At 37.0% G+C, this 24,717-nt stretch overlaps 1 protein-coding gene and 1 pseudogene across 2 annotated transcripts in view; one reads left to right on the top strand and one right to left on the bottom strand.

Moving 5' to 3' along the window:
- Positions 1-11,755, top strand: part of Katnbl1 (katanin regulatory subunit B1 like 1) — a 36,994-nt gene extending 25,239 nt beyond the window's left edge. For both annotated transcript variants that reach the window (XM_050134118.1, XM_050134119.1), the window contains exons 2-10: positions 870-1,000; positions 1,782-1,822; positions 3,317-3,596; positions 4,766-4,884; positions 5,547-5,597; positions 5,891-5,980; positions 6,469-6,558; positions 7,438-7,531; positions 9,753-11,755. In XM_050134118.1, coding sequence (XP_049990075.1) covers positions 884-1,000; positions 1,782-1,822; positions 3,317-3,596; positions 4,766-4,884; positions 5,547-5,597; positions 5,891-5,980; positions 6,469-6,558; positions 7,438-7,531; positions 9,753-9,785 — 915 coding nt within the window. In that variant the 5' untranslated portion in view covers positions 870-883 and the 3' untranslated portion in view covers positions 9,786-11,755. The remainder of the gene's footprint in view (positions 1-869; positions 1,001-1,781; positions 1,823-3,316; positions 3,597-4,765; positions 4,885-5,546; positions 5,598-5,890; positions 5,981-6,468; positions 6,559-7,437; positions 7,532-9,752) is intronic.
- A 3,745-nt stretch (positions 11,756-15,500) lies between these two features.
- Positions 15,501-16,546, bottom strand: LOC126496639 (high mobility group protein B1-like; annotated as a pseudogene).
- Between the last annotated feature and the right edge of the window lie 8,171 nt (positions 16,547-24,717).

Genomic DNA, 24,717 nt, shown 5'->3' with positions numbered 1-24,717 from the left:
CATCCCTACGTATTTGAGTTTTTTTTATTTTTCTTTGTGCATTCGTTTTAAGTCTTAATATATCCTATTTTTAAATTTCTAGCAATATTTCATTGCTTTGTTTTTTTCAGACTGGGTCTCACGATTGGTTTTGTTATCTCTGATAGATAAGCAAGCACCACTGTAAACTAGATACAGAAACTTCTTTGGCAACTTTTACTACCATTATATCCGTATCTTTAAGGGATATGTATATATGTGTGTGTGTGTGCTAATAGGTTTATATGTATGTATGTTTTACTGTGGGACTAGTCAGTGTTCCAAAGAACCATCTTTTGTGCTCTCCTTGGAGAATGAGCTTGATTGCAAGCCTTGGTGAGCTAAGTGAAAGAAAGTTTCAAAATTTAGCATGTAAACTCTTATTTATGACTCTTGATGTTTAGAATATGTTCTTTCAACTGCATTTGTACCTGATATTATTATAAGAACCTGGGTTTATGCTTTTCATAGAATAGAATTGTAATCCTGACACATACTAACCACCACAGTCAGGATGCCAGGAGGATCTGGAATATGAAGCCAGGCTGGGCTATAAAGCAAGGCATTTTCTCAGAAGGAAGCAAGCAGACAGTAACGCCCATGTTGGTTCTTTTCTTTTCTTTTTTCTTTTCTTTTCTTTTAAGACAGGGTTTCTCTGTCACTTTGGAGCCTGTCCTGGAAACTAACTTTTGTAGACCAGGCTGGCCTCGAACTCACAGAGATCCACCCTCCTCTACCTCCCCGGTGCTGGGATTAAAGGCGCAGCGCTGTTGATGTACGTATATACATGCTATAAAAGATCGTGTTCTTTGGCTTTTTAAATTTTCTATTTATTATTTTTATTTTCCTAGGCACTTAAGAGATTATGGCATCTGACACCCACCATGTTAAAAAACGGAACTTCTTTAATAGTATTGAGGATCATCCTATTGATCTTCCTAGAAAGAGGATCTCTAATTTCACTAATAAGAACATGAAGGAGGTAAGAAGTTTAAACTACCAGATCTGTTTAATTTCTTAGATTAAATAGAATTAATGAAGCAAGACTATTATTCCTAAAGTTATAAGAAGATTTTTTTCAAGTATGCTGTTTTATTTTATTTTTGAGACAGTTCCTTTGTGTAGCTTTGGAGCCTGTCCTAGAACTCACTGTGTAGACCAGGCTGGCCTTGAGTGCTGGGATTAATGACGTGGCCCCACCACAACCCAGCCAAGTATGCTGTTTTTATAAGCTGTAATATAAATGTTTTAGTTGACAAGGAACTCAGTGATGCATTTTGTTCATTGAGAGGTTTAATGGCACTGAAATAATTTGCTTTAAGCCACATTAAATTTGAACTGACTCATTTAGCATCTTTTAAGTTCAATACAAGTCTTGTGAAAAGGGGATGGTAGATATGTTGCTTTTCCATATATACAAGATACAGTAGTGGGCCGGGCGGTGGTGGCGCACTCCTGTAATCCCAGCACTTGGGAGGCAGAGGCAGGCGGATCTCTGTGAGTTCGAGGCCAGCCTGGTCTACAAAGGCAGTTCCAGGACAGGCTCCAAAGCTACAGAGAAACCCTGTCTCGAAAAATAAAAAAAAAAAAAAAAAAAAACAAGATACAGTAGTGTACTTAGTGGTTGACACCATGGTGTTAGGACAGAGAAAACGGAAAATAACCTATTGAATTTTACGTTGCATTGTTGACATCAGTCATAAAGTTTTCATAACTCTTATTAAATAACTGAATGTGATACCACTATTTGCTTTGATTTTTAGGTTAAGAAATCTCCAAAACAGTTGGCTGCTTACATAAGTAGGTAAGAGCTTCTTTAAAGTTTGGAGGAAATTTTTGAAAGTGATTAGAGATAAAGACATAAAACAAATAGTGTTCTTTTTATTATAATTGTAGTTAACTTGTTGTCAGACAGCTTTTCTGTGCCAGTCTCTGTACTAATACATTAGTATTATCTGTTCCTTCTATAGCTGCCTTTATTCCTAAACAGTGAAGAGAATACTAATAGTCACAGGAAATAATTTGCTCAGGTTGTGTAGCCAGAAAGTAGTAAAAATGGCCTGCATTCCAGAGTTACCAAAAGCAGCTTTCTAAACTACTTGTATCCAAGGTGTGACCTTGGGACTCTCTGAAGTCCTTGTTCACCCTGTCCATTTCACCTCTTCTACAAGTGTACAGGATGCGTTATTCGGAAATAACATAAAGTGAAATACAAGGGAGCAAGTAGAGACAGAAATGAAAGTAAGCAGTCTTCTGTTAAACTGAAATTGAAAATTGTGAAACAGCTATTTTCAAAACTTTTCTGTTTGTTCTGAAAGCATGTTTCTTTTAGTAAAATATTCTATAATAGCATGTTTTTTTAGTTAGCTTCCCAGAACTGTGACTTTTTTTATAGGGAAGAAACATTGTGGGGGAGGGCTGTTGTGGTTGTGTATGTCTAGATTCCTACCATTTGCAACAGAATTTTATGAATGCAGATTTTGCCCAAGCCACATAGTGAGAAACCTTTAGCTCATGGTTTCAGAACTTCAGTCTATGACTTGTTGCCTTCGGGGATCCAAAAAGGAAAAAGTAATAATGATCCCAAAGGATCTGGAAACTCTTGTAGTCTATGAGGTTTTTCTCTGAACACATTCTTTTGTGTGTGTGTGTGTGTGTGTGTGTGTGTGTGTGTGTGTGTGTGTGTGTGTGTGTGAGTGTGAGTGTGAGAGACAGGGTTTCTCCGTAGCTTTTGGTTCCTGTCCTGGAACTAGCTCTTGTAGACCAGGCTGGCCTCGAACTCACAGAGATCTGCCTGTCTCTGCCTCCCAAGTGCTGCGATTAAAGGCGTGCGCCACCACTGCCCGGCTAACACATTCTTTAATACACAAAAAAGAACACATTCTTTCATACACAAAATTAAGTATGATTTAGCTTAAAATACATAAATTTAAATATTCAAATGTGAATAATTTTTATTTGTTAGAAAATAAATTCCAGTTTAGAAAAGGCTTAGATGTCTCAAAAATGTTTATATTTTCTTCTTCCCATAACTGCCTTTAAATTTTCATTTTAAAAACCGCACCTCTTAACCTTTTCTGTTTTCATTTCCTGTAACTTGCCACTTTCTTTTCATTGCCTTCCAGTTAATTTGTAACTTTTATTTTCCTCTTCAAAATAAGAGTTGACTTTTTAAATTATTATTTTCTAATTTTAGTGGATTACAATTGCAAAATGTAGACAATTAAAATTCCCATTTAAAAATTTCTTTTTGTGCCTTTTCCTTTTTTTTCACTTAAGAAATAAATTCTTTTTACAGAACAGTTGGACAAGCTGTGAAAAATCCAGATAAACTGCGGAAGGTGCTCTATCACAGAAAGTTAGTTCGTCATCCCTTTCCAAATCCTTGTTATAGAGCTAAGCAGTCCCCTGATAGCGGGGGCTGTGACATGGCAAATAAAGAAAATGAACTGGCTTGCGCAGGCCATCTGCCCGAAAATTTACGCCATGATAGTCGAACATTTGTAGTTAACACCAGTGATCCTGGTTCTTCACAGACAGAAAGCCCGTCATCAAAGTATAGTGGCTTCTTTTCTGAGGTAAGTCATTATAGCTTGACTTTATTCATATTGTACAGTATACTAGGTTGCTTTGGTTTGGTTTGAAGTTCTTGCTCTCTTTCCCCCTTGTGTTACTCTCTTAGCAGTCACTCATTGAAATCATCCCTAAGACAGTTGGACAGATTAACTCCCAGTAAAATCAAATGCCTCACAGGCTACTGTAAATACCCAAAATGACAAGTTGGCAAGGAAAAACTTAAAGGGGGAAAAGACATTTTGCCTTAAAAAGTAGATCAGTGAAGGCTGTTATCCAGTCACATTTTGCTGGGTTCTTAGGACGGCCTGGTGGGGACTTATTCAGCAAACCTGCCACTATCTCTTCTAGCTGTGAAATGAACTCTAAGGAAAGTAATTGTACAGATGCATATATTTACACACATGAAATTCACAGAAACAGTGTTAATAAGAAGAAACAGAAATATTCTAAATGGTGATATGTAAAGACTAAAACTGCTATTTTTTTAATAGCTGAAGCCAATATGTATTTTAGCAATGAAAATGTTCATACATTTCATATGTTCATGTATGGTCAAAAGGAAGAGCTTTTAAAAATATAATTTTTAGCTTTTTGATATACTTACTTTTCATTGTCTAAAGCATGATTTAGAGGACACATTCCAGTTCAGTAGCTGTAATTGTTTCTGGAGAATGATGTCACACAGTTTTGCCAGTAGAGTATTCATTTTTTTGTCTTGAATAGTTTTGAGCTAAAGTTTTTATACCATATATTACTTTGTTTAAAAATTCATTCAGATGGTACATTTGCAACTTTGTAACAGGACATAACTCAGGTTTGTACTTCCTTTCTCATGCTGCTCATTTGATAATAACCCGTTTATATGCTGACCTTTTCCTGTATTCACATGCAGAAAATTAAGTCTTAGGCTTATGGGTCAGCTAGAAATAACTTACTCAGATTTTTGAAAATTGGTAGCAAGGGGAGGTGAGAAAAAGTCCTAAATTTGTTCATTCTCTGTATTCAACCACAAACTGTTAAATTCCTTTCTGAGGAGCAGTAAAGGGAGTTGCCCTTATGTAATTTAAAGCTGTGTCTACCAGACTGTTTTCATTAAAATAAAAAAAAAGGCTGTGTCGTGTTTCATTATGATTTAACACATTAGATGATTGCCTGATTGATTGCCTTTCAGGTGTCTCAGGACCACGAGACAATGGCCCAGGTTCTCTTCAGCAGGAATTTGAGATTGAATGTAGCTTTGACTTTCTGGAGAAAGAGAAGTATAAGTGAGCTTGTAGCTTATTTAGTGAGGTGAGTGTGATTTTTTTTTCTCTTGGTCTTTATTTAACATGAATAATTTTAATATGATATGAAAGGTGACTCTTAAAAAGTTTTTATTTGTTAAAAATTTAAACCATTGTATTTAGCATCCAGAGAGTCAGTATAGTTTAAATTACATTCATCACCAATTTAAATTTAATGAGAATACAGAAAACTCTTATCAGATTGAAAAAAGCTGCTACTTTTTCTTTTCTTAGCTGTAAAACTAAGTGTAGGAAACTTACCATTTGAAAAGAAAAAACAAAGCCTTATGGAATTTTAAGCATCACCTCCTCGTTTTATTTAAGTCTCTCAAATACTCCCTTCCTGATATTTACCTGATGCCTCATTGAGTACTTTCTTTAAAAGATGTAATTGATCCTTTTCCACCTCTTCCTGTTTTCGTCTCCTCTGTAGTATTTACCATTAGCGTCCTGCTCTATGTATTTTACTTGTTTGTCCCTTTGTTCCATTGCCACCTCCTACTCGGGCATTGGAAAGCTAGCCCTGTCTCCATTTTCCTCTTTATATATATCCTCAGTCCTTGACTCATGATGAATACTGAAGTTATTTGTTAAATGTTGAATGCCTCCAAAGAAGGATGGAAATTGTAACATGAATGTAAGCAATGGTATCTTATCTTGTACTTGCAGGATAGAAGACCTTGGAGTTGTGGTAGATTGCCTTCCTGTTCTAACCAATAGGTAAAAACAGTATTTTTTTCAGAAAAAAAGTAAGCTTTAAAGAAAAACAAATTGGGGGGCTGGAGAGATGGCTCAGAGGTTAAGAGCACTGACTGTTCTTCCAAAGGTCCTGAATTCAATCCCTAGCAACCATATGGTGGCTCACAACCATCTATCTATAATGGGGTCTTCTGGCCTGCAGACATACATGGAAGGAATGCTGTATACATAACAAATAAATAAATATTTTTTTTTAAAAAAAAAGAAAAACAAATTGTAATCGGCTTATATTTTATAACTTAGAATTTCCTTAGTTTACAGGAAGAAAAGCAATATATCTCACTTGGCTGCTGTGTAGACTTACTGCCTCTAGTAAAGTCTTTACTTCAAAGCAAATTTGAAGAGTAAGTACTAATCTAAATCTCCCTTTTGCTCTTTCAACATTCTGATTCTGTGTTTCGTGAATACATAGAAGGAGACTGGGCTGCATGGGACATACGATAACCTGGTTCTATACAGAGGGGGACAGAACAACTTGTAGGAAGGAGTTGGTTCTCTTTCACTGTGTGAATTGCAGAGATTAACTGGGCTGTTAGGTTTTGTGTCAGTTGCCTTCACCCACTGAGTCCTTGGTCTCCAGCCCTGTTGTTCTTATTTCCAAGGAGTTTATAGTCTGATTAGGAAAGAAATGTAAATAATAAAGGATAGTTACAAAAGCATCTAAGAACAGCTGTGTAAGTTCTATGGCTTTATGAAGATCATAAAAGTATTGAAATATGTTTTTCTTAAGGGAGAAGTATGTGTATATGTGGGAGCTTTTAGGTGGGAGAGAGTCATCTTTTCTAAAGGCTTGTTATATGAAAACAAATTCTGTCAAAATATTTCATTTCAGATATGTAATAGTTGGCTTAAACTGGCTTCAAGCAGTAATAAAAAGGTGGTGGTCAGAACTCTCATCTAAATCAGAAATTACAAGTGATGGGTACGTATAGCTTTAAAGATAATTCATGCTGAAATTTCTATAAAAAAGTATCTTAATTAAGCAAAGTAGTGAGTTTATCCCATGATCATCATTGTGTGATTTTATCCTCTTCATTTTCAGAGAAATATTAAACTGAGGTACTTTTTATTTATGAAAAACCACACAACATTTTAACTCCCTATATCTCTTCTACCAGAACCTTGTCTTTTATTTTATCTTTTTGTTTTATTTCGTGGCTTTTCATTGTGTAGCAAAGACTTACCTTCAAACTCAGCATTCTTTAGCCACCTTCCTCAGTGCAGAGTGTAAGACAGCATACCTACCTCAGCCATTCCCTAAAGAAGGAAAGCCACCCAGCAGTGGTTTAACCTTCACATGCCCTGTACCAGTAAGTGAGAAGGAAGGCGCAGTAGGAAATAGAAGTATCCTGCCAGATCTCTGAAAACTGTTAGAATCATCATGATTTGAGTATTGCCTTAGCTTGAAAATATGAGGATTCTACATGGATGAGCTGGTTTCAAGCTAGGCATGGTGGAACAATTAAAAATAAGAGGAGGAGGGACAAAGAGACAAAAAGATAGACAGTCTTGAAAACACACACTTTCTTTTCCCTAACCACCTCTTAAATTCCATAATCTTTGTAGACTCACAGAATTTTCTGTGTCATATCCAAGAAGGTTGTTCCATGCTACAAATACCTGCTTATTTATTGTCTTATCTACTTTTGTAACTAAATATGCTTGAATTTCTGTGCCTGGCATGTACAACTTCAATTAGTTGCTTGAATTAGTGTATTTTTTTATAATGTAAATTAAAATCAAGTCCATATCTTACTATTTGCTTTCTCGTTTTTCTTTCTTTTTCTTTTTTTACTCTTAGAAATATTAAAATTTTAAAGCAACAATTGAATGGATTATGGGAACAGGAAAGCCATCTTACTTTGGTTCCAGGATATACTGGTAATATAGCTAAGGTAATCTATATTTATAATTTAAAAGCTAGACATGAATCTAATAGTAATATGTATTGATATGCTTATCTCTTACAGGAAAAAGATACATTGCTAGTTTGGATTTTAATACTTAAACTCCTAGAGGACATTGATAGTATAATTGCAGAAAGAATTAGTGGTAAAAAATATTTCCACCTACTGCTGGGCATTTGCTGTTATGAGTAGGTATTTACCAGGAAATAAGAGCATTGTATGAATTAAGGAAATCTTTATATCATTGACTCATGAAGCATTCCTATATAAAAAAGAACAAATGACACCAAACATTAAATGTGTCACTCTATGTGAGTATACTCAGCAGATTCCCCCTAATCCATTTGCTCCTTCTCTGCCTCACCTTTCTGTCTGTTTCTCTTGATACTGTGTTTGACTATGAAGCCATGGCTGGCCTGAAACTCACAGAAGTCTTCCTGCCTCTGCTTCCCAAGTGTTGGGATTAAAAATGTATATTACCATGGCTGGCAAGAATGCTTTTTGTTTGTTTGTTTGTTTGGAGACAGGGTTTCACTGTATAGTCATGGCTATCCTGGAACTCATTCTGTAGACCAGACTGGCCACAAACTCAGAGATCTACCTGTCTCTGCCTCCCAAATTCTGGGATTAAAGGCTTGTGCCACCATGCCTTAGAATTCTTTAATTCACTGTTTTTTCCTCTTGATTATTGACTCTTTAATGTTTTGTGTATAGTCATGCTTTATTCAAATTCATCTTTTCTAATATCCTTCAGAATCTTTAATGATGAAAGTCTTATAAACAGAACTTTATTTCCCTGAAGTTGTTTGTTTTGTGTTTTTAAGGTATACAAAATGCATTACTCTGAAGACCATAGTAGAGCTGAAAGCATGTTTCCTTAGAACTTCACCTTTTTATGTTAATGGTTACTAAGGCAAGGTCTGTGTAGTTGGGGCTCTCCTTAAGTCACTATGAGGCCCACACTGATGTTGAAATTACCATCTTCTTGCTACAGCCCTCTATGTGCTGGGATCAGAGGAATATGCTACCAAGCCTGACTATCTTCAGTTCTCTTTTTATTTCAAAACAAAAACAAAACAAAACAAAAAAAAAAAACAACAAAGCAAAAAAAACCTTTTCTTATAAACATGCCCTTAAGATACTATAGTAATACTGAAAATTGTTAAGTAATTAATTTCAATGTGAGATTGATAATCAAGTCTTCATTACAATATCAGTCCCTAATATGCCATTTTAAAAGTAAATATTTTCTTTGACAGTTTCATATATGTGTATAGTACATTCTGGTACTAATCGGATCCTCCCACCACCTCCAATCACCCTGCCTCTCCTAACTCTTCGTTTTACTTTTATATATATATATATTTTTTGCCTTGGTTTTGTTTTTTATGTTAAGAGCTATCCACTGGGGTATGACAGCGGCCTCCTTTCTCACAGCAGTCCTTGATTGCTCCACTGTGTCATTTTTTTTTTTCAGGTTAAAAATGTGAACAGATGATTGTAGAGGGGAGTGGATCTGGAGAGGTGGCTGGCTCAGTGGGTGGGAGTACATTTTGTTTTTTCAGAGGACATAGGTTCTCTTTTTAGTACACACATTGCAGCTCAAAGCTTTCTGTAACTTCAGTTCCAAGGGATTCAGGGACCTTTTCTGCTTCTTTTGGCACTCTGTGTACATGTACACATACATACAAGCATGCAAACACTCATACACATAAAATAAAAATAAGCTGGGTGGTGGTGGCACATGCCCAGGCTAACCTGATCTAGAGTGAGTTCGAAGACAGCCAGGGCAACACAGAGACACCTTGTCTAGAAAAACCAAAACAATAAATAAAAAAATAAAATGAAATAAAAATAAATGATATTTAAAAATTAGAGAAATGATATTGTCAAACTAGTATGCTTCAAGCTTTGATTTATATAGCAGTTACAGAATTGCTTCAAATATTGACTGCAAAGCAGAGTTGTTTGAGCACAGGAATCAAAACATTCACTTAGTATTTACTCAGCATTATTGAACATGCACTATATGCCAGGCCCTGCAATAAACAAATGCAGATAATATTTTTGCATAAGATTTCTTCCTTCTTTTTAAAGGTTACAAAGGGACCTAGGGCAAATTAAGAAATAAAAACAGAAAAGAAAGAGAGTTATGTGTGTTTATATTTGCTTTATTAACTAATGGAATGTTTTTGTTTTATCCTTTAAGGATGTAGATGCTTATTTATTACAGTTGCATTGAGAGATTTCATCTTCTAAAGAGTATTTGGCTGTTCAAACAGCGCTGGATTATATGATTTCCAAAAGTAGGTCTCTTCTGAGAACTGTGAACTGTGGAAGAAATAAAAACATTTTTTTCTTTTAAAAAGCCACATAATAAAGCCACTAATGAAATCCTAACAATGTACTTCACATTGAAGTGGAAATATCCGGAAGGAGCAACTTCAACTTCAATGAGGTGAAAGTGCACTCTAAAGACTGTTCGCCTTGCTGCACACAGAACCATTACAGCTGTTTGGTAGGGGTGTTCAAGAACTTCTGGGTCTTAACTCATTCCTGCATAAGAATATCATTTATAGTATTCAAAACAAGACAGGACTTTTACCAGGAACTACAAAGACCAATCACTAATTTTTGTTGTGTTTTATGAAGAAACACTTAAATGTGTGCAGCTATTTCTTCTGTTGAAAAGACTTCAAAAGTTTAAAACATCATAATAAGTAATATTAAAATTTTTTGTCCACACTGATACCGTGTACAAATGCCTTAATTATTGATAAGCCAATGAGTTATAATACCAATATCTCTTTTAAAAAAATTAAAAACAACCATGCTTCTGGCATGATAAAATCATGGAATTAAATCAGGGGTTTACATTCATGTAGAATGTTGTTGTTGAAGTATATTCTACACCATTTTTTAAAACTTGAGACATTTTTAGCATCTCTGAATTTTTTTTGCCAGAATCTTCATGATATGTTTGTATGAATGTGTTATTCGTATACAAAGAAAAAGGTGAATATGTATTTGTATGAATATTTAACTGGAAATGTTCTTGGAGTTGGTTAATTTATATTCACTTTTTATTGTATATAATTTCTAATATTTTTCATTTTTGTAACATTTAAACTTCATTTGAGTAAATTTACTAAATATTTCTATTTTTTGCTTTTTCAATTCTAATTTTATATGAAATCTAATTCTTTTTCACTACATGTGTTCTGAAAAGTTCTATACATGTTTCAGAATTGTTTACAATTAATGCTGACATTGTACTTTTAAGTTCCAACACATTGCATCTCTACCTCCTCTAATGGTTAGTGTGAAATCCCAGCAAACTATATGCAAGTGGTTTTTGTTTTGTTTTGTTTTAACCATTTTTAGCATTAGTGTACTCAATTCTGGAATACCTTAACAGTTCTGAATTGTCCCTGTCTTAGAATTGCTTTTGAATATCACTCCTGATCCATCCATCATCTTTCTTTAATAAGGCTTGCAAACTTCCAGAAGAGATAATCAAATTTCTCCTCATATTCCAATGTACGTCTTTAACATTTTAACACTTAAACAGTGACTACTAAGAGGCCTCCCCAGCATCTTTTCTTGCTGTGAAAATATTTAAAGTGTTACTTTTCACTGAATTCTGGTTTTGTATAGCTATCATTCCAGATAGCTATGTACTCCACAGGATGGACATTGCTTGTAGTAATTGATTGTTATGTTCTCACTCCAGATGATTGCAGTTTTGTGACTAAGAGGTGAGGTATGTAAGAAGTCCTTTTTCAGGATGTGAGAATTTCTTAACCTGCATCATCTCTGAAACCTTAAGACAGGAAATACAGCCTGTCTTTCTTAGTGCTTTTCTTTCCATGGTCTTATCGACCATTTGGGCAGGTTAACATGGTGTAGTGTGATGCTCATGACACTAAGGATTTAAGTCTGATCCTTTTAAGTTCATTAACTTTTCACATGCATGAAATAATTCCATGGCTTCAGATTGCACTTTCCCTTAGCATCCATCTAATAAATTTAATGTGTGATCTCAAAGGATGTGGTGTGCATAGTTTGCTTTCATAGCTTACTTCTCAGAGAGAAAGAATGATTGATTTGTATGTTAGTATAGATTTCCAGTTTTGAGAAGAACATATTTAAAATAAGATCTCAAATACTTTGTAATTTTTAGTTGCACAGTATTAAATAATATGGACCATATTATTGACTAAACAGTGTCTTTTTTTAAAAAAAAATCAAAGCTCAAGTAAATGAAGTATCAATAAAAATTTAGTAAGAAACAGTGCTGTTGTTTTAACAGAATGCTTATCCCTAAATGTTTGCTGACATTGAGTAAAATGGCATCTCTGTTTTGTATTCTCTGAACAATGAAAGAAGCAGCCTTACAGGCTCAGTGGTTAAGAGCACTGGCTGCTCTTCCAGAAGTCCTCAGTTCAGTTGCCAGCAACCACGTGATGGCTTACAACCATCTATAATTAGATCTGGTTCCCTCTTCTGGCACGTAGGCATGCATGCTGGCATACACTGTCTACATAAGAAGTAAATTTTAAAAAGAAGCAGCAGCAGCCTTATCTCACAAATGTTATTCCATAGCACACACTTCAGTCCTGTTCTTGACCTTTGCACCTTAGCTATCAAGTTGTGATCTTGGACAACAGGTGTGTGAAATAAGTATTTTTTCGACATTTTTATTACTGCTAAAGTCTTTTCATACTTTATTTTTATTTGGGATAGAATTATCTCCACCAAAGAGCCAAAGAACATAGTAGGGTCACTTGCTGTGCTGTCCTAGTTCAAGTAGGACAGTTACTATATTCAGTTGCCTTTTTGTGACTGTACTGCTAAATAGAATACCGAACAGGAACTACCTGAGTTCTCCACCCTTTGAGCTTTTCTGCCTTAAGTTTTCTGTACTATGGCAGTTTTCCAGGGTTAGGGGCAGCTAGGTTATTGAGGTGTGATAGAGGATCATTATCAAATAATTTGTACCCGCTACAGATACAGTAAATAGATTTTTGTAATATGTGGTCATGGTCAGAGTAAAACTTAAAATTAGGAAGCAGTTATTAGCAAATAGCTTTTGCAAATTTTTTGGTAGCAACTTAAAGATGATTGGCATCAGTTTTATGTATAAATCCTAAAATGTGGGAATTTGATGTTAAGTATTTGAGGCATTATAGTCCTAGAACTAAACTCGAAGGTCTGCTAAGAAATTAAATGCTAATGACTCTAAACATGTTTGATCCATGTCATGTCAGAGCCTTCAATGTGCTTATCTGGCTCCATTGCTGTATTTTTAGCCATTAAATTGATAGATCTCTGAAATTAATATGATTAAAATTAGCCATAATTAATTGGAAGGACCCTTGGCTCTTAAATACTAATAATAGAAATCATATTTAAGTGTTTGGTTACTTAGTGAAGGAGTTTGAAAAAGCAGTATTTAAACTAATATTTCATCAGTTGCTCATAGTTATCGTCCTGCTTAATAAGATGGTTATATCAGTTGGCCTTTGTCCACTGAAGAAGTAAAGAGTAAGAACCATAAATCTTGACTCATGCAGAGTGACTTATAACGTGGCTTCTAGCACAGAGTTATTTTCTGGATTCTTTCAGATGGAGAATGTTCTGTATTGATAGGTTGTTGCTGATATATGTGTTCTGTCAGATGGAGAGTGTCGTGTATTGATAGGTTGTTGCTGATATATGTGTTAATTTTTCTAGGCATAGAATCGTAAAAAAATATTTTCAATATTCTTCTCTTCCCCTTTTTTATTTTGTGGCAGGAGCATACCATAAAAAGTTCATTCCTAAGCCTGCCATAGTGGCACAGGCCTATAATCTCATCACTTGGGAATCAGAGGCAGGTCATTTCTGTGGGCTTGCAGTCAGCCTGATCTACAGAGCAAGTTCAGGCCAGCCAGAGCTTCAGGGTGAGACCCTGTTTCAAAAAGAAAGTAAACAAAAATTATCCCTAAATATTACGTGTTTCTTTTTGTTTGTTTTTGTTTTTTAAGACAGGGTTTCTCTATGTTGCTTTGGAGCCTGTCCTGGAACTAGCTCTTGTAGACCAGGCTGGCCTTGAACTCAGAGAGAGCTGCCTGCCTCTGCCTCCGAGAGCTGGGATTAAAGGTGTGCGCCACCACTGCCCGACGCAATACAGATTATAATATATCTGTATTGAGTCACTAGCAACACTATAGCAATAGACATGAATGTTGCATATTGTGTATCTAGTATGCTGGGTACATTTTTCAATACTATATTTGACATAGTTTAAAAGTCAACATATTTGAAATACTGTCTTCATAATTTTCTCTGGGTCAAGCCATTAAGCTAGCAATATCTTCTAAAAACCAAACTTTATTAAAAAGTAAGTACAACTACATACAGATCATTAGGTCACCATGTTCTCCCTTGAAGATAGTAATTTAATTAGTCACAGAACAAAATAATACAGTTGCTCTTTACCTGTAGTTCCAGTAAAAGCAACACCAAAACCACTATTTTTTTCTAAATCTGTCATAAACTATTGTTTTGATATTACAAAATTTTTTGTTTTATGAAGTTTTCAGATGAGAATTTCTAAGGTCCACATAAGCTCGCTCACTTGCGCTCTCTCTCTCCCTCCCTCCCTCCCTCTCTCCTTTTTTTTCTAGACAGAGTTTCTCTGTGTGGTCCTGGCTGTTCTGGAACTTGCACTGTAGACCAGACGAGACTGGCCTCACTCATAGAGATATGCCTGCCTCTGCCTTCTGGGTTCTGGGACTGAAGGCTTGTGCCAGCACCGCTTACCTCTAATCTTATAAGGTATTATATTTTCATTGAAGAGTGGTGTAAATTTTTTATTTACACCAAAGCTCTAGGAACAGTTAATGCTTTGTCCAGATAAGAAAGAAACGTGAGAGCCAAGTGATGGTGTTGCACACCTTTAATCCCAGCACTCAGGAGGCAGTGGCAGGAGAATCTGTGAGTTTGAGGCCAGCCTGGTCTACAAGAGCTAGTTCCGTGCCAAGCTGACAGACACCAAAGCTACACAGAGAAACCTTATCTTGAAAAACCAAAAGGAAAAAAATTTAGTCCCAGAAAATGCTGAACCACCAGAGCTGTGTGCTTCCAGACTTACTCTAGACATTGGTGTTCAAGTTCCTGGCTCACACCCTTAAGATCCTTCATTACCATTTTCTTGAAAAATGCCATTTGTTCCTGTCATTTCCTTTGGCATCTGCATTAATTATTCTCATTTCAGGGGAGGGGTAGAAGAGAAACTGTATTTTGGTTGACTAAATGGACAAGCGTATGAACTAAAGGAGTGAAAGCCCTTGGTTCAATCTGGGGGTATGCTGTGCTTCTTCTGAAAATGCTTTGTTCTCCTGTACTCTGCCCCAGAATCACTCAGTTAATCACTTCTTTGGCCTTCATGGTTCTGTGGGAAGCCTCTATAGCCTCTGGATAGTACAGACCTCTACCAGACAGTCTCATTAGCTCTGTTACCTTATCCCAACTTATCAGTGTTCTGTGGTTGGCTGTGTTCCTGGCTAGGTCCCTAGTTCTTACCACAAAACCCAGGAAGCAATTGGAATTTTTATTTCTTACAGAATTAAGCAAAATTTTAGGGTCTTTGGACCTAAATTGTATACAGAAGTAATTTACTATTCCAAAGTTACTTCTGATAGCATAGCAGATAAAATGAATAGTTCTGGGATAAAAATAATCGTATTTTCTCCTTTTGTTTTAGGATATTGGGTTATGAATATTTGTGCTGCAACAAAATAAAATCACCTGAAGTGTGTGGTTGTTAAAGGTTGTGATGCTTGTCTTTTCTGCTGTATGCTATCTGTATCCCATACAAATCCATACAGATGAGCCACTTATAAAATAAAATGGGTGTTTTAATAGAATGTGTGGAATATGTAAATTCTCATAATCCAAGAGTCCCCTGGGTTTTCCACTTTTATCTAGAAATAATTGAGAATCATTAGAGTGGTTTTAAATTCATTTTTTTTTACATTTCAATTTTTTTTCTTTAAAAGGAGTGAGTTGTGTACAGGGGGGTTAAATGCTTTATAGACAAGAAAAAAAACTGCGCTAGAACCAACTTATTCATCATCATCATCTTCCTCATCTTCATCTTCCTCTTCTTCCTCCTCTTCTTCATCCTCTTCGTCTTCCTCATCATCTTCCTCTTCCTTCTTTTTCTTGCTCTTTTCCGCCTTGACCACCCCCTTTTTTTCGCTGCATCGGGTTTTCCTTTAGCTCTGTAAGCAGCAATATCCTTTTCGTACTTCTCCTTCAGCTTGGCAGCCTTCTTTTCGTAGGGCTGCTTGTCATCTGCAGCAGTGTTTTTCCACATCTCTCCCAGTTTCTTTGCAACATTATCTATGTATAAGCCAGGGTGTTTTCCTTTGATTTTGGGGTGATACTCAGAACTGATCAAGAAGAAGGCCTAAGGAGGCCTCTTGGGTGCATTGGGGTCCTTGAACTTCTTTTTGGTCTCCCCTTTGGGGGGGATGTAGGTTTTCATTTCTCTTTCATAACGAGCCTTGTCATCCTTGGCCATGTCTTCAAATTTCCCCTTTTCTTTAGCAGACATGGTCTTCCACCTTTCTGAGCACTTCTTGGAGAACTCTGAGAAGTTGACAGAAGCATCCGGGTGCTTCTTCTTGTGTTCCTCCCGGCAGGTTTGCACAAAGAATGCATACGAGGACATTTTGCCTCTCGACTTCTTAGGATCTCCTTTGCCCATGTTTAGTTGATTTTCGTCTGCGAGGCACAGAGTCGCCCAGTGCACTTCCGGCTCTCGCTTGCCCCGGCGCTGTCTCTATGGAGCTCAATGTACTGCAATCTTTAAATTCATTTTTAAAGTCACAAAATAGTTCCCCAAATTAAACATGGATTAATCTATCCCATGGCAAACCACTTGGTCCTGTTCTTACAGATTTTCCTGTGTATACATGCGTGCATTCAAATATGTATGTGTACATTCATGTACTTTTCTCTCGTGTGCGTGTAGTAAGAGTCCACTTGTTCGTTCCCAACTGCCCAGACTCGAAATAACCACTCAGAACCTATATTACTTGAATCACTGCTTGGTCAGTAGCTTAAGCGTATTTCTAGCTAGCTCTTATATCCTGAACTAATCCATTAATCTGTATACAGCCATGTGCCTGTGGCTTACCAGGTAAGGTTCCATAGGGCGACTGTCACCTGCAGGGCTACAGGACTTCCCACACCACGTAAGTGCTGAGTGCATGCACTTGACTTTGATTTTTTTGAGAAGGGTTTTTCTGTGGAACCCTGGCTATCCTAGAACTTAGAATGTTGATTAGACTGGCCTTGAACTTGGAAATTCACCTGCCTTTGCCTCATAAGTGATGGGATTAAAGGCATGTACCGCTACCTCCATCCAGCTGAATGTATATTTATAATCTAAGTTAATTTGTACTCTACATGCTGACATTTGATATATGGTTTCCTAATTTCCTTACTGAAAAAGATTGAAGGTAACTGGAAAGCTCTTTTTCTTTGATTGCAGGAATTTGAGGTGAAAAGGGGGTTCCACTATGTATTGCAAGCCTGGATTTCACAGTGTGGTGTGCAAGCAGGAAATCAGTTCTGCCTCTGTCTCCCAAGTCCTGGCATTATAAGTATGCCCTGCCACCATGCTAGTGAGCATGGTGGTGGTTTGTCAGAACTATTTATGTTCTGAGCAGTTACTGTTAACTTCTTTGGAAGAGAGGGCTGGAGAGATGGCTCAGAGGTTAAGAGCACTGGCTGCTTTCCCAGAGATCCTGAGTTCAGTTTCCAGCAACCACATGGCGGCTCACAACCATCTGGTGTTTTTTTCTGGCCTGCAGGCAGAATACTGTATTCATAATAAATAAATCTTAAAAAAAAAACTTCTTTGGAAGAGGTTAAAAATATAAATTCAAGGATTATAACCCTGTTTCACTATGCCCAGCTAGAGAATTACCTTTAAAGCAGTGTTAGTATATGATTCTGCTCTTTTGACCATTGCTAATCAACTTTTTTTAATGTCAGAAAGTTGTCTTACAATGAGAAACAATACAGGGCTAGTAAGACGGTTTAGCAGTTAAATGCATTTGGCTGCCAGGTCTAACAACCTGAGTTCCACCCCTGGGATTCACGAAGTGGAAGAAGAGAACCAACTCTCACATGTTGTCTTCTGATCCACGTCCATGTACCTCGGCATATGTGCATGCACACACTAAGTAAATAAATGGGAACAAATGTGATTTCTCAAGTCATGTCACCACTTTTATTTTTAAGATAGCATCTTGTTGTACAGTCCAGACTCCTCTTGAACTCTAGATACCCCTGCCACAGCCTCCTGAGTACTGCAATCAGAGATGTGCAGTAGATTTCCTTAAGTCAGGAAACAGTTTTCTAGGTGGTACCCCATTCTCTAAATATGAAACAATGCTATAACTATTAGGTCAGTGTAGAATTAAGAGTTGATTTTGAAGATCCCAAAGATCAATTCCTGATATCATTACTCAAAGTATTTTCTACCAAGAGTTTAATAAAGTACTTCTAACAACAGTTAACAAATTCCTGCCTAAATGTTGTTCTTTTGGGTGGTATTAGGAATCAAGGGCCTTTTGCATGCTAGGCAAATAATTCTACCTATGAACAGTAAGTAACATGCCCCCCCACTCCAGTCCACAGAGTCTGTATTCTTAGTTTAACAGTAATCATTATATCCTGTCTTGGGGGATATTGGCTTTGGGCTAGAAATAGATAAAAGTTAATAATCAGAACTAGATAGTAAGTTAATAAGAACTAAGGTAACATGTATGTTTAGTGTTTGGGGTGTGTGTGTGTAGACAAGGCATGGTGGTTCATACCTGGAATCCCCATATTCAGGAAACTGAGGCAGGAGAATGAGAAGTTTAAGCCCAATATTCTTAGCAAGTTCAGGCCACAAAGGAGGTCCTGTTAATAGCAACAACAAAAATCTCAGTATTACCCTGTGCATACATGGTTACAACTGGCCGAAAGGATTCTTGTCTTCTCATGGGAGGAAAGGAGTAGGATTTATTTAATAGACAGATGTGCTGTTGACTTATCACTGTTGTCCCTAGCTTATTAACGGTCTACACTATTACATAGGTAGAATTTTTAAGCCTTTGTCAACTCTGAAATCACCTTTTATATTAGCTTGCTTTTTAAAAAGATGCATTTAAATGTTTATTCATAAAGTTACTGATCATCTTAGCCTAGTACAAATTCAAGGGTTTTTTATTTTTAGCACAATATTGGCACACATCTATCTGATGTCTTTGAGAGACTCAAGTTCAAGGCCAGCCTGGGTTGCAAAGACCGTTTCAGTAAACACCAACTGAAAGATCCAATAGATTTGCGATTTTATTATTTTTAGTAAAGTCTTAATTTTTTAAAATTCACTGTGTATGTGATGTGTATGGGCATGAATGTCGTGGCACATATATAGCAGTCAGAGAACAACTCTAGAGTTGTTTCTCTCCTCCCACTTTCTCAGTCAGGTGGACCAGCTTACACTCTCAGACAGCAAGTGCCTTTGCCCACTGAGCAGTCTCTCAGGTTTCTGACTTAACACTTAAGCCAACAAATAGCAAAACACCAGCCAAAATTTAAATCTTTTATATTTAAATGCTTTATTTTTTGGTTTCATCTTTTATGAAAAGCTTTTTTTTAAGATAAAATTCGCTCATTAAAAGTAACTAACTGCATGTAAGTATAGCAATTGAAACAAATTTGTTAGTCTTAATAATATAAAAGAGACTGGGATAATGACTCATTAAATTGCTGTGCAAGCTTGAGGACCTAAGTTCTGATCACCAACACCCATGTAAAAGTTGTCTGTCTGTGGTTGTGCTTGCCTCCAGATCTTAGCAAAGGGGAGGTAGACCTAGGAAGGTAATAGAACTCAATAACTCTTTGAAAATGTAGGTTGATATGTGAATTGCAGATTTCCTGTTTGATTGACATGCAGTGTGCTACCTTTAAATGCTAATGCAGCTGCTGTCTAGTGTGATACGACAAACTAATATATCTTTGAAATCAAATACTTTAATCAAAGGGTATTTATAAAATATACAGTTTCCATGAGCCTTTGCAGCAGCTGGCACTCCCATTTGTCACATCATGTGTGGCTTAAGTTTCTAGTCGATACTTGCTATCTCTTAAAATAATCTCCTGTACTATCTTCTGAGAATAAAGCCACAGCTGACTGCATAGAAAGAGAAAACTTCCTTAGGCCATTGCAGTAATGTTTATTAGCAGTGGTCTGAGGGCTGTAGAATTAAGCTTATGAATGTCCATATGCAGCTGTTGCAAGAAGTGCTAGCGATAGCAATGAAATGCTTGGTTTGCCTCACAGTAGGTTCAGTGCAAGAATATAGTCTCTAAATCTGAGTAGACTCTGGAATGTTTTTCCAGTTGAACTAGTAGAAACTTCTTTTCATTAATTCGGATTCAGTTCTCTAAAGGCATACTTTAGATTCCCCCAGACTTTTATTAGAGAATTAAGATGGTTTTGAGCCCACATTCGAGATAAGTATTACAAGAGATGTTGGGGCAACTATCTTCAGCCTACAGACCAATATTATCTGGCAGGCTTTTCCATGAAGCAGGAAATTTGAAGATCTATTCTGCCTTGTACTGGCAAAGTTCATTAGTTGCTTTCTTCTGTGTCCTGCAGAATGTCTGGCAGTTTCCTCTGTGAATCAGAAGCCCTGAAGGACTCTTACCTTCTTTAGGCAAGTTCACTATTCACTTTTCCTGCATGTCTAGTTCATAAAGCATACCATCAAGCAGTCTGAGTAAGCTAGCTAAATGGGCCATGCAGTGCACTGCACGGCCTGGAGATATCTGTGTGTGGTGGTGGGAATCTGCCTTGCTCTCCTGCCTATGCACACCTAGCAGACCTCATCTGGCTGCTTGCCCAGGTAGGGGTGCTGAGCTGCTGACATGCTCTCAGCTGCTTTCCCTTTGACCCCAAGTGGGCACACAAGTATCTGGACCTGAAGTGTGTGGCTGGTCATGTATGTTAACCCCACGTTTGTGTACCATTTTGTAAGGTGGAGGCTGTTTTTTTTGTTTCCCCGGACGCCCAGACCTGAATAATCACACAGAAACTATATTAATTACAACACTGTTTGGCCTGTTAGATCAGGTTTCTTATTAACTAACTTACATCTTAACCCATTTCTATTAATGTGTGTATGGTCACGAGGCAGTGGCTTACTGGGTAAGATTCTATTCTGGTGTCTTTCTCCGTTGCAGCTACATTTTGTTTCTCTGACTCCATGTACTCTCAATATCTCTTTCAGCTTAGCTGTATTCTGCCCTGATATAGGCCAAAGCAACTTCTTTATTAACCAGTGGTAGTAAAACATTCATAGCATACAGAGGGGAATCCCACATCACCTGCCCCTATCTCCTGTTGTTTTTTTTTTTATTTTTATTTTTTATTTTGCTTTTCGAGACAGGGTTTCTCTGTAACTTTGGAGCCTGTCCTGGCACTAGCTCTTGTAGGCCAGCCTAGTCTACAAGAGCTAGTTCCAGGACAGGTACCAAAGCTACAGTGAAACCTTGTCTCGAAAAAAATGTGTATATGTGTGTGTGTGTGTTATTGATTAATGAAATTGGCACTATACAGTGGTTACCCAGTAACTACAGATTGCATTTTTAACACAAATGATATGCCAAAAGTACTCCCTTTGTAGGGGTGTGGTTAGCTGAGAAGAAATAAATTCCTTGTACTATCTGATAGGAAATTAAGGAACTTTTAGCTTTAGAATTGCTTATGTTGTTAGGCAGTCTAGGGATAGGTTTGTAGCTTGATTGGCTGCTTGGTTTTGTGTGCTGGTGGTTTAATGAGGAATTTCACATACTGATTTCACACACTTAACATTGAGCTACATCAACAGCTAGAGTTTTCATTTTAAGGACTCAGGACGAAGTGTTACATAGTACAGTTAAAGTCACAAATAATACTAGGGAAGACACTGGCTTAGGACCTGGAGACCTTGTATTTAAATAAGTTGAGGCACAGAGAGATTTTTCAAGTAAAGTGGGTTTTATTTACATAGATTATGAGATATGAATCTAACTTCGTTTCAGTATCTCAAAATACGAAGTCCTCATTACACTGAACAACCTTTTGAATACCACAATGGAAAGGTGATCTTGATAAACCTCTGCCTAATGTGCCTTGACATATTTAGTCACCATTTTATGTCACACTGAAAGTTTTGCATTCCTCAAGACCAGAAGCTGAAGTAAATCCGCAGTCTCTAATAGGCTTAAGTGCCTTCACCTTGTCCTGATTTGACCTTCTGTATACTCTAGGTCTTGAAGATTGCCAAACATACACAGTATTAGTAGATTGTTTGCTTTGAATTTCTGTGTTCAGAGGAGCATCAAACCCCTTTATTTGGACTAGTATTTGGTAAATCCATTGTCTTCTAGCAGATTTTGCTGAGTCACAGTTTGTGATGGAGTCGGCACTTTGAGAACTGTTTATGTGAAGCACAGCAGAGCTGTGTTAATACATGAGCCCTTACAACATTCTAGCAACTTACTTGAATCAGATTTTTATTGTAACTATTTTCTCTATTTTTTTCTCCCAACAGTTGTTAGTGATTATATTTACATTAATAAACATTTTTCTTATTCTTTGGCTTTTTGATAATGTACACATATTACTGCATTTCAAAGACATAACTGAAGAACACAAATGAAGAAAGCCTTAGATGAAATTGAGGACCCAGCAAAGAAAGAGGTTCTTGGAGATAGTAAAAGCTTACCACTCCCTGTCATCTCGTCCTCTCAGCACCAGTGCAGTGGGTACTATGATTGTTTGGTGGGAGGAAATGAAAGCTCAGAAGGTAACTGATCTGCCCACCACTCCACAGCTAGGAAGTAGGAAAGCAGGTAGCAGTCTGACACCACAGCCTTGATCTTCACCATTTCCTGGTAGTTCTCATCCAGAATAGTAACACAGCTGAGTAAAGAAGATAGCCTTTGGATAGACATAAAATAGGAGTGCCCATTACCCTTAAGTATTTCAATTTTGTGGTTTGTTTTTTTTTTTCAAAGAATTTGCTACTCAGGATAAGTGTCTAATGTGTATTTCTTTTGTACAAAACATTAAATCTTACGTGAATGTTTTGATCAGCTTTTGTGAAGTTCTGGGTGTTCTGATAGCAATCTAATATATCTCACTTGTTTGTGCCTGCTCTGTTTGTACTTTCATTTATCTTTGCTCCAAACAAATTTATGTCCATAGTACTGTCCTTTATAATTATAGATAAAGTAGGAAAATTAGAAGTACTAGTTAAATTTTATTTTGACATAGCAAGACATTGAGGGTTTTCTCTCAGATTTCTCCTTAATAGCAGAAATGCTTCTAAAGACTGAAGCAAGTATGGTAGTACACTCTTATAGTCCTGGCACTTGAGAGCCGAGGCAGGAGGAAAATTGTGCATTTAAGACCAGTGTTGTCTGCATAGTAAGCTCAAGGCAAACTGAACTATATAGTAAGGCATTGTCTCAGAAAATACCCATGGATCTGGGAGAGAGATCAGATGTTAAGAAAACTTTCTGCTCTTCCAGAGGACTTGAGGTTAGTTTCCAGTATTGTCATTAGGCAGTGTGTGTGTGTGTGTGTGTGTGTGTGTGTGTGTGTGTGTGTGATGTAATATATCACATATATAAGTCCTATATTGTTTAATATATTAATTTTAAAACCTTGAGTTAGGCATTACATACTATATAATATTTATAAATTATTTGATAATATAGAAGGTTTAATTCAATTTAACTATAAAGCAGAAAATTTAGAGTTTTAAAAATTTGTTTTGTTGTTGTTATTGTTTTGTTTTCAAGACAGGTTTTCTCTGTATCCCTCGCTGTCCTGTCCTTGCTCTGTAGATCAGACTATCCTTGAACTGGGAGATCTGCCTCTGCCTCCCAAATGCTGGAATTAAAGGCACAAACCTCTGCTGCCCAGCTCAAACAGAAAGTTTGTAAGAAAAGTACCACAGAAATTTCTTCCTTTATTTGTAAATATGGCATTTCATAGCAAGAATCACACAATAAATATGAGACTCCTAATTTGAATGTAAAGTTAAGAGATAATTCTGATTCTTCCTAACTAATTATTTAAATTCAGAGGCTTACAACTCCCTTCTCAATAATATCTTTAAAATGAGCATAAAGCTAATTTTCCTAGGGAGTCTGTTGTTGGGCACATATTTCTAGAGTCTTTGGAGGCTGCTTTCTTTGATGGTGGAATAGTCAAGAAAAAAGGAGCCTGGTCTCTGAAGGGAAGTCCATTTCAAGCTGCTTGGTCTTACCATCTCTGGATATTTCAGGCCTCATCTTTTCATTCCTTTTAATATTAGAATACAATGTAATAGTTCCCCATGGCATTATCAAACACTTTGTCACTAAACATTATCATTCATTTCCCATGACCATGCTGAGTGTATTGAGATGTTTGTTGGACGTCTTCCTCTCCTGCTTTTCACCATAAATTTTGGAACATATTCTCCTACCAAACATGGAGCTTAGTGATTGAGCTAGACTAGCTGCCCTACAAGTTTTAGGGATCCACCTATCTCTACCTTCACTGGTATTATAGGCATGTGCCACCACATACAGCTTTTATGTGGGTTGGTGGCTTCTAAACTTAGTCCATTATGCTTGTGCATCAAGGGCATTTCTGACTGAGCCGTCTCCGTGGGCCAACATTTAAAATTTTTGGAGCAGTTATGAATGGGATTTTCCGCCTCGGAAAATGATTGTTGGAATACAGCAAAGATTCCCAATTTTGTGTGTTGATTTTTGTATGCCGCTTACTTTCCTAAAAGTGTTTTCTTAGTTTTATGTTTTCTTTTTTTTCCTCCTCAATGTACCTCTTTAGTGTTTTGAAGTTTATTTTTTATTATTATTTATTTTTTTGAAAAATTACCACTTCCTCCCCGTTTCCCATTTCCCTCCCCCTCCTCCCACACATCTCCCCCTCCCCCCACTTCTCTACCCCTCTCCTCCCCCCCCCACTCCATTCCCCCTCCCTCTCGAGAATGATGAGCAGTCCAGGTTCCCAGCCCTGCGGGAAGTCCAAGGTCCTCCCACTTCTATCCAGGACCAGG

The sequence above is a fragment of the Alexandromys fortis genome, unplaced genomic scaffold, assembly GCF_014885135.2.
Source record: "Alexandromys fortis isolate MF-2015 unplaced genomic scaffold, M_Fortis_MF-2015_v1.1 scaffold_6, whole genome shotgun sequence".
NCBI lineage: Eukaryota > Metazoa > Chordata > Mammalia > Rodentia > Cricetidae > Alexandromys > Alexandromys fortis.
This window is presented reverse-complemented; position numbering and strand designations above follow the sequence as displayed.